Source organism: Pempheris klunzingeri, chromosome 11 (assembly GCF_042242105.1).
Source record: "Pempheris klunzingeri isolate RE-2024b chromosome 11, fPemKlu1.hap1, whole genome shotgun sequence".
NCBI classification, from domain to species: domain Eukaryota; kingdom Metazoa; phylum Chordata; class Actinopteri; order Acropomatiformes; family Pempheridae; genus Pempheris; species Pempheris klunzingeri.
Window position 1 is genome coordinate 7,747,187 of NC_092022.1, and position 10,078 is coordinate 7,757,264.

General features: G+C 41.6%; 1 protein-coding gene across 2 annotated transcripts; it reads right to left on the bottom strand.

The window, feature by feature from the left end:
- Positions 1 to 1,245: 1,245 nt before the first annotated feature.
- On the bottom strand, positions 1,246 to 7,978 carry LOC139209364 (vesicle-associated membrane protein-associated protein B/C-like). 2 transcript variants are annotated; one of them, XM_070839027.1, is made up of 6 exons: positions 7,699 to 7,978; positions 6,272 to 6,424; positions 5,097 to 5,200; positions 4,389 to 4,469; positions 3,299 to 3,430; positions 1,246 to 2,540 (listed from the first exon to the last, which is right to left on the bottom strand). In XM_070839027.1, exons 1-6 carry the CDS (start codon positions 7,754 to 7,756, stop codon positions 2,367 to 2,369), a joined length of 702 nt encoding a protein of 233 aa, XP_070695128.1. In that variant the 5' UTR covers positions 7,757 to 7,978; the 3' UTR covers positions 1,246 to 2,366. The 2 variants fall into 2 exon arrangements, with proteins under 2 accessions (XP_070695128.1, XP_070695127.1); XM_070839026.1 differs by having other exon boundaries at positions 3,299 to 3,481.
- Positions 7,979 to 10,078: the final 2,100 nt, after the last annotated feature.

Consider the following 10,078-nt stretch of genomic DNA (forward strand, 5'->3'; position numbering starts at 1 on the left):
CTCTCACTGGCCCCTGATCATGATGACTGAAGATAATGAAGACTGTGATAAGCCCCCTCCAGAGCCACAGAAGCCATTTTACAAATGTTTTCACAGGACGTGTGCTTAAACAGATCATTATGTGTAAAATCAGTGGAGTGCTCCTTTAATCTATTAAAAGCAGTTTAGTGTTTTTTTCCTCTGCCGCTGAGTAACCCCCTAAATAAGAGCACTGGCTTCGTGTTTCTGCACCCAGGAGTTTTTTTTAAATATACTCCTACACACACACACACACACACTGACACACACTTAATAGTCTTGTTTCAAAGACTGAAAACTAAACGAGAAAAAAACCATAAACTTCTCACAGAGGCAGACAGTTGGGGGTTTATGTATTTTAATTCATTATGATGCTACATGATCCATGGTGGTTGTTCAATTATTTTCTTCCTTTACTACAGTATGTTAATAACTTTGCCAGTTATCTGTTAGAAGTCTTTTTTTTATTTTTATGTACATACAAAAGAGTATCCAATTACTGTGTGGTTACATTGTTGTGTGACTGTATCTTTGCATGTGTGGTCTGAAGCGCTGATGCCTTTTTTTTTTCTTTTCCTTCTTTAATGTAGTGTGTATTCACAGGTCAGTCCTCCTCCCAGCCGCCCACACTCCCACTTCTCTGCTCCCCGAGCTCCCTCAGGCAACGAAAAACTCAGATATTTATTCTTTTCCTTTCCTTTCCTTCTTTTTTTTTTTTTTTTTTAAACAACCTGCCTAGATGGTCACGTGATAGTTGAGATAATACAGCTGTGTTGTCTCAGTCATCTCACAACCACCAGAGCCCGACAGGAAACAAAAGAAAAAGATAATCGAAGGGAAACAAAAACACACACAAACTGATAAAACCAGACTCGAGATGGTCCCTTTGAGAAGACAGTCATTTTTTTTGTTTTGCTAATATAACTTCAACACTCAAAAAAAATAATAATAATCATAATAAATCCAGGTCATTTCATGCAGACTGCAGAGTGGACACTTGAGTATAGTGCATTTGAATATTATAAACAACAGAAGCATCGTGGCTACATGATAATATAAGAAAAAAAAAAAGCAAACATCTGCTGTAATACACTACAGGACGCAAATACAATACTCCATGGGCAAAATTAAACAAGGTGGCCAAAACTACTGTTACATACTGTGTGTTATAGATTGAAAATGTCAGAGTTGGCTTTACATGACAAGGTCACGGCTTTAAGGGGGGAGTATTTTTTTTTAGTTCAGTGCCTCTCTCTCAACCTGAGGATTTATCAAGAAACTTTAGGTGTTTACTTAGAAAATCTGATGTCTGGGACTAAATGACAGCTACAACTAGATCACTGAGCAGCATCAGTTCACCATGATCCGGATTTTACTGAGTTATTTTAAACAAAGACTCAAATTTAGATTTATTTAATATCTACTGATTCTTTGGGTCTGGTCAGCAGCTAAACTGATCAAAAATTTTAATGTGATTTTCAACAAACGCCCCCATTTTTGTGTTGTTGTTGTGGTATACAGGAAATATGTTCAGATGACAGTTTTCTTTTCAAACCAGCCCTCTTCCGTTGCTCTGAAACAGCCTGTGATTTCACCGTTTGTGGTCTCCTCACATAAAAACATCCACACGCAGTCACGTCAGCCCTCCTGCAGGAGGCGAAAATCAAGAACACACACACACACGACTTCTACTGGCTCACATTTTCACCACACACTGTTTAGAAGACAATACAGTTTGAGTCTAGAAAAGTCTTTCACTGATCACTTGTGTTCACCTCTCTGAGCAGATTATCAGTAATAAGTGGAAGAGAGATTATCAGAAGAGGAGCGTTAGATCTTTCTTATAGACAACGTGGGCGAGGAAGATGAAGACTTAAGAATCAATAAAGAATCAATGAAAGACTTCAGACATTCAGCCAGTGTGAAGCCACTTACACACACACACACACACACACACACACACCACTAACTGATAACCTGTGCAAGTTGCGGAAGATCATTTGGGAAGGAGGGATGGACGGAAAGAACAGATCAGAGGTGGTGATTATTTCACAAACAAAAAAAAAAAAAAAAGAAATAACAAGGCAAGAACTTTGACAAAGACGCTCGCACTCACTGTGTAACTTGGGATCGCCTTCTTTCGTTTTCTTTTTACACATTAAATTATTTTCCATCCAGACAAACCATCACGATATTGCCTTAAATGTTTAAAAAAAAAAAGAAAAAAAAGAAAGAGAAATCAACATGAACCCAGAAGACATCCCCGTTGCCGTCACTGACACGTGTCCTCCCGAGCACGCCATCCGTCCGTCCACCCGTCTGTCACTGTGCTCTGTCTGTCTGTGTCTCTACAGGGCCAGCTTGCCAATGATGACTCCAATGACAAAGAAGAGCACGCAGAGCGCCAGGACGCGGGTGCTTAGGCCTTCGTCCCTCATGGCCGAGGTCGCCATGGCGGAGGAGGAAGAAGAGTGAGAAGCGGCCACTGAGGTCACCTTCCTCTTCCGCAGCCCGTCGTCCTCCTGCGAAGAAGAGATGAGGACCAGAGACACAGTCGATATAATTTGATTGAGGTCATTCAATCAAATGCCTCACTCAGTATCCTCTTAAGACTCACTTTTACTGTTTGTCAGTGATTGTTGTGCTTTTATGGGTTTATGTATATGCAAGAAGAAACAGTGTCATCATTACATAGTTTAACCACCAGAGAGAAATTCACTCTTTACCTGTAAATGTTTCCAATCACTGCACATCTTTCATAAAAGGATCCCACCACAAATTTTAACTTACTATTGGCTGACACGTCAATAGACAAGCAACGATTTTCCTGCCATATTTGTTTGAGTGATAACTTTGCCTGTTTGGAACCTGTAATAAATGAATAGAGAGGCAAAGTCCCTCCTGCTACAGGTGCTACATTTGTTACAGCTTTCAAGATATCACAAGCATAACAACAGGGAGACTTTCATTTCTAATATTTTGAAAAGCTATATAATGCCACCTGATATGTGCAGCTTTTAACTCAGGCAATGATTGGGATAATTTTAGGAAAACTTGGGACAGCTGTTCAGTTTTCTGGGTAGGTCTCCTACTAAATAAATGTTTGCTTGGAGTTTTGTCACGGTCGTCATTAAAATAATATACATTTTCAAAATCATTCGCCCTGTCATTTTATTTCAGACAACACTTTTGAGAACTTTTGAAACTTCTTGTGTATGACAGAGGACGAGCTTGGGTGGAGAACACAACGGTCTTTTTTTCTAGTTTTTGTGCGTCTCACCCTGATTTGTTTGTTTTCTTCCCGTAGCCTCTGCACCTCCATCTGCAGCCGCTTGCACTCCTCCATGATCTTCTTCACCTCTCCGTCATCCAGCGAGGCGCTGGCTGACTTGGGCATTGCGGAGAGCTCAGTCTTAACAGAGGAGGCAGAGGGAGACACAGTTTTGTTGCTTTCACTCTCATGCTGTGGAGAGAGGGGGTGAGGGCGGCGGGGTGAGAGTAGAGGGAGAGGAAGGAAGGGGGTGAGGAGACATGCAGAGACATGGCAGGGAGTGAGATGAGAGTACAATAAAGTCATAAATGAATAAATAAGCATGTAATGGGTGATACAGTGATGTGTTGCTGATGGACAGGAGAAAATACTGAGAATAAAGGAAAAATAAACTAAGGAAACATGCAATGTGAATGTTTCAGGGTGATTTTATTCTTTACGATATAAATGCCTGTTATAAGTCTGCATTTATTCCAATCTCTGAAAACATGGTGCAACATTTGTAGATCTGATGGGGAAAAGTGACTTTTTGGTGCCTCTACACCCGACACTTGTGGCGCGTTTCCACTCGTACCTACTCAGCTCTACTTGACTCGACTCGGTTTGGTTGCATTACCATTACAGTAGCGTACCACCTCAAAGTGGGCGGGGTCGTCATAGCAAGGCAGGTAATTTGTATACGGCACAAACACAACACAACTAAGGACATGGAGTGTTTGGTTTGTGTGTAGCCGTTTACGTCGTTCACAGAAATAATAAAAACGCCCGGTTGCTGTTTCCAGGGTTTTAAAAACGGCGGGTTTGATTCTTGTGAACGAGTCGCTCTCGTGACTCATCAAGTGATGCCGCTCCCTGGCCAATCAGTGGCCTGCAGTCTGGTGACGTCGCATTGTCAGCTCGACTCAGCTCGCTTGGAACCCCGGCAGAGGAGGTACTAAAATAATACCTGGTACCAGATACTATCGCTAGTGGAAACGCAACCACACCGAGTCAAGTCGAGTCGAGCTGAGCTGAGTAGGTACTAGTGGAAACGTGCCATTAAAGACTGAACGCTTAGAGCAGCACGACAAACGCACTTAAACCAAAGAGGCAGACTTACAGTTTTGTCATTTTCTAGAGGCATCTCAAATGCACATCTCAACTTTGAATCCATCAGCTCTTCAGGCTTTGCCTCCTTCCACTGTGGACGAGAACATCAAAAGAGAACAAGAGACGAGACGAGACGAGAAGAAAACACAGTTAACGTTAATGCAGAGTCCTTTAGCTTCAGATCGGTTTGTCGTTGGTGTAATTACAATTTCCAGGATTTGGGACGTGCATTATAAATGTAAGTCCCATGTTTCAGAATAGTTTGTGCACACTGACACAGACAGATGTTAAATGCAATATTCAAGAGTTCAGCTGGATGTTGTGTGGACGTTCAGCTGCCTACAGTGAGAAAAACTCAGGGTCAACAGTCATATAATCTAAAGACTAAATCCTTATGTACCAGGGTGTCTACAAGACTTAATACCACACTTTAATTGAATTTAAGGCCAATTTTGGAATAAAAATGAAATTCTAGTTGTACAAATACATGCTGTCAGTTCAAAACTAGAAGAAGCAAAACAACAATAACTGGTTCAGTTAAAGAACGCTACAGGCAGAGTTGCAGACATTAATTTGAGATTATTTAATACATTAACTTTTATTATTTGTAAATGTGAATTTAAGACATTTTAAGGCTTTTTAAGGACCCATAGCCACCCTGTATATTCTTGTGCTCGATGAGAGTATAAACCATGTTTACTGCTGTACTTGTACTCACAACTCCTTCCATGTCAGTCATGTCGTATGGAGCCAGCATGGACTGCACCATGAATTTGTGTTTACTCTTTTCATTGGGGTCGTAGTCAAAAGGCTGTAGCATAACTGTGGACAAAAACAAAGAACAGAATGGAAAGCCAGAACATTAGTGAAAAACTAACTTCCTGAATTGCTTCATAACAATTATTACACAACCTGCAAACGAATGAGTCAGTAAGGTTTATGGTTTGGGCTCCACTGGGTCCCACTTCTCATGAACTGAGCAGATCACTGAAGGACACAATGATTCTGGTAGTAATGAATGATAGAAATTCAGTCTATTGATGTCTTTTAAAGCCTTCACGTGTTCCTGCCCCACATGACCTTACTGAGATGTGAAGGCTTCCACCAGAAATCACCTGGTGTGTGGTATGTGGCATAAATAAATATTAACAAACTGATATACGTAATAGATCATTTTAACTTCAACACAAATACCAATTCTCATGGTGTTTGATTTCATATTGTCATAATAGGTGTGATTATTTATTTGATTTAATGATTAGATATACGAATCCAACTATAATTCTGTTGCTCCCCATTCTTCTTTTATTCTACAACCATTAGGGACATAATAACACTGTGTGGGTATTTTCTCCATCTTTTTGTGCGATTAGTTACCCAAAGATTTTACAGACATGCCTCCTGGTGAGTTCCCAACAACACTTTTAGCCTCAGTGCTGTGTGAACATAATGGCCGTTAGAACTGAGACTGGAAGACTTATTTTGGTGCTGAAACACTAGACATGCTGGCTGGTACTTAAGCATTTCTTGTTCTATTTCTGGAATTACGTCAATTTCGTCATGTGAAACTAGATTTCATATAGGATTCTGATTATTGTAATGGGTTGATGTAGCTTTAACACTGTCTTCTCCTTGTGTTACAGCCTGCATTAAAGTAAAATGATACAATTTTCTGAACATATTTTAGTGTTGCTGCTGGCTGAAATGATCAATAAATGTCTCGGCCATTAGAGCCACAATTGTAGTGATTTTTTCCCCCTCTAAATCAGACATATTGTCTGAAAGCAACTACATCACATTGTTAAGGCACTAAGTCAAAAATAAAGATTTCTGATTGTATCTGTGTCACCCAGCTCTCTATGTCGCCAAAGGATGCAAAACATTTGTACAAACCAGAAACATTAATGGAGGTTCCAGAGTCAATGATGCCACTGTTGGGGCGCACACAGTATCTGCGAGGCGCGGTTGTCTTGACTTTGAAACACACATTTCTATCTGTGGGGTTGGTGAGCTTCAGAGTGGCAGTGACGACATCTGTAAACGGACCTGGAGGAGGACACAGAGAAACAGTACAGTGACTTTAAGCGTGTGTGTGAATCTTAACACGTGAGTTGACATTTCAACTTGTTTGATTGAGTGCATACACACAGTGCGTCTCTGCAAGGATTGATGTTGGAGTAGTGTGTGTGAGGGACTCCACGGGGCCTGCTCCAAACATTTTCACATTAAACATTGAAACAGTGGAAAGAGCTGCAAAGTGCGCAAGTGTTCACTTTATTATTCATGCCCCGCCCTCGACCAAAAACTGGATGCTTACTTACTAGATGGGCATCTTTGTGACATACATGTGCCAATATTGTCTTGGTGCTAGTGAAGCATGTAGATCACCTTTATAATACAGCCTACCCACATTCAATGACTCCAGGCTGTCATGTTCAATCTCTTGTGACAACTGCACCATGTTTTTTGGAAATGTGTGTTGGACAACCTCCCTGTGCTAATAAGACACACAGTGCATCAGTACCTGAGTGGGCGTATGTATCTTCTCCTGGCTTATCTTTGGATTCAAAGCTCTGCAATAATCAATCAGACACCAGCCCACTACAGGCTGATCCCATCACCTTCGGCCATCACTTCTACAGCAATATCACACCCAGAGGTAATTAACCCAGAATATAGCCATTATCCCTGGCACACCAGCTCAGTCTGCATTTACACAATGATTGTGCCTGGACGTAGAAAAGCTGGAAAGGAATTCGGGTTGCACAGTGAGAGTAAACGACAAATCTCTCAATCGCAGCCTGCTAGCTTATAATATTGTGAAACAAGCTTGGTAATAAGGCGAAGCAATGACACCCTGATCGTGGAAAATGCTAGAATAGTCACTTCCAGGCAGCCGGTTGTTTGCAACAACACCGAGAGAAAGGGAAAGTATTAGATCACACCTCACTGTTTCACTTTCAGATGTTGTCAGAGGGCAAAGGAGAATAAAACACAGGGAGCAGATGAGTGAATTGGAGAAATGGGACAGCGGGCCTGCCCTGACGCTGCAATGACAGCTAGCTAGTTTGCCTTGCTAGCTAGGTTAGCTGAATGCTAGCTAGCTAGCATCGTCGCACACTGTTCACCTGTCATCGCCTCTGCTGTCGTACACTGGATGTTCACTACAGCTCGCTACATCCGTCTAATTTAGCAACAACAGACAACGACACATGAGCATACGTTAGCTGGTTAATGAGGGAATCAATACAGCAGATATCATTAAGGGCGTCTTGGTTAGCCAGCTAGCCCCCCGGCCCTGCCCTCTGCTCCACCGTTACCTCTGAATTTCAGTTCGTGTTGTGGCTCTAGCACCAGGACTTGTTCCGCTCTGGCCATGTCCCGGGGCTTCTTCCTGTCGTGACGGCGAGGACAACTGTATTTTACCGCAGGTAGCCCGGAGAGGTGAAGCAGCTGGATCTCGAAGAAACAACCCGGCCGTCCACGGTTTTTTTCCTTTACTACAGGAGGGAAGGAGGAGGATGATTACAAATGCACCACCACACGGACTGACTGACGGACTGACTGCCACCGACAGCTGCTGGAGGCTAACTTGCTAATGCTAACTGTGCTAGCAGCGGAGGGAGAGACGGGAAGGAAGGCGGCGACGTCATGCGAGGGGCGGGACCGGTGGGGCTGTCATGTGGTGTTCCTGACCGTTACAAAAAGAAAATTCCCCTGTTTTAACCATAGAAAGTATGATTTCAACGCTAAATTTTATATTTACACACATAATCTATCACGAAGAAAACTTAATTTACAGTTGATAGCTACATTATTAAGACAGAGATATGTTGGCACTTTAAAATATTACAAAGATAAAATACGGAAGACTATGAATCACGGGTCGTAAATATGTTATAGAAATGCCGAGCTCATAGCTATCCCCTAAATGCACCATCAGGCTCAATGTGGGTTTTTTTTGTAAACTTGATTTCCTGACATGTCAAAGCCTTCTCCACACTGCAAGGCTCTATAGTAACATGCACCCTTGTGTTAGATGTTTTTTTCGTCCGGTTCTTATATTGACAGCTCAAGAACTCAACGGAGGTTTTCAGTCTGGTCTCACAAGCAGTTTATTCTGGTCACAGGTAAAGTACTCGCAGCGCTGGGCTCATGACGGACCCCGAGGGGCCGGTCAGAGGAGCCCCCTCTCGTGTGTGTGTCCCTCTGGTGTGTCCTGTCCTGTTTCTGTTTCTGTTTCTGTTTCGTTTCCAAACATCTCATGTTTAAATGCTTGTTGGATATCATAAAGTACGTAACCATTTCTGATTAACTGTTTAGGTTGGTGCGTCACAGAGAGCACGTTCCTGTAGTGATGTTATGGTAATCTAACAGTTGGATGTTGGTTGCAAGGCGTGTATCTATAATCTAACTTCAGAATATGTTTTGCACAACAAAAGCACTACAATCAAGGTCTGTCTGGTACATTCTGTCTATCTGCTTCACTAAACAATACAGGAGAAGCCACGTCTATGGAGGTCAGATTGACATATTCTGTTCACTCTCATGAGGAGAGAGTAACTTTATTTGAGAAGGCCTGAAACATTCTATGGTCATATTAAATTCTAACTCAACACTTGCATATAGTAACTCTTTGTTCATGCCTTTATTTATTTTGTTGGCCTAAAATTTAGAGTCTAACAAATACTGGAATCATCTCAAAAATATCCACTATTTATGGGTTTTTGATTGTTGCCCCCAAATTTCCCCCAAAATGTCGTTACTAGTTGCTTCGAGACATGAATGATACCTTGAAACCCATTTTTTATTCTTTATATTTATGCATCCATGTTTGTTTTTAATGGAGCAACTCTTGCTAACGCCATCTTCCCAACAATCACAGGAATCATGACAGAGCTGAGTCAGTGTACAAAATGTGCTGTGGGTTAGTTTCTTTAGACTCCTACACAGAAGTCATGATTCAGGATTACTTTCAGAATCACCAGAATTAAACCTTTTTCCAGTTTCTAAACAAAAACAGCAGTTTTGTGGAATTTCCACAGGTGTGAATTTAACCACATATATTGTTTTGTGCCAGTTTATGTTGACTTCTGTTTCCCACAGTGTTTTCATTCTTTAGTCCCTTTGGCGCTGCCTCATTAGAGTCAGGAATGTCTGATGAATTTCATATTTACTATACATGCTGCTGACGCCTTAAACAATAATGAATCAACTACATCTGTAATGAGTGTTGCATCAGCAGTAAATAATAGGATGTTTATTCATATCAAATACACCGATAGATATCAGTTATAGTTATGTCGTGCATTTCCACTGCTTCCAGGTCACAGTTCAGCTTCACTGACTTTGGACTACAAACTTCTCCAGCTTAGAGAAAATAACGCTGCTGCCTTCACTTGCTAATCTTGATCCCGTCACACTCCACATGGGTCATCATTCACCTCCACATCAGCTGAAAGTGAAGTTGGTAGGACAGGAACACCGATTGTTTGGCCGCGCGCAGCGTTTGAGGTTAAGGTTAAGTAGAACATTTTAGTAAAAGGTGAACGTTTATAAATTACAGACTTGTATATCCACCAAGTATATGGAGCTTCTCAGGCACAACGAGTTCCTCTTGGGGTCAGTGAAGTTTTGTCTTGCGTTGGAGGCATAGAACAGATTGTGACTGAACTATGGGGTTAACTCACTGTGTGTTTG

Excerpts from the sequence above, each read along its gene's own strand:
- LOC139209364 (XM_070839026.1), bottom strand. The coding sequence starts at position 7,756 with ATGGCCAGAGCGGAACAAGTCCTGGTGCTAGAGCCACAACACGAACTG. Across the intron at positions 5,201-6,271 it reads AACCTCCATTAATGTTTCTG|TTATGCTACAGCCTTTTGAC; the intron begins GTTTGTACAAAT and ends TTTTGTCCACAG. Across the intron at positions 2,541-3,298 it reads AAGAAAACAAACAAATCAGG|GAGGACGACGGGCTGCGGAA; the intron begins GTGAGACGCACA and ends TCTTCTTCGCAG.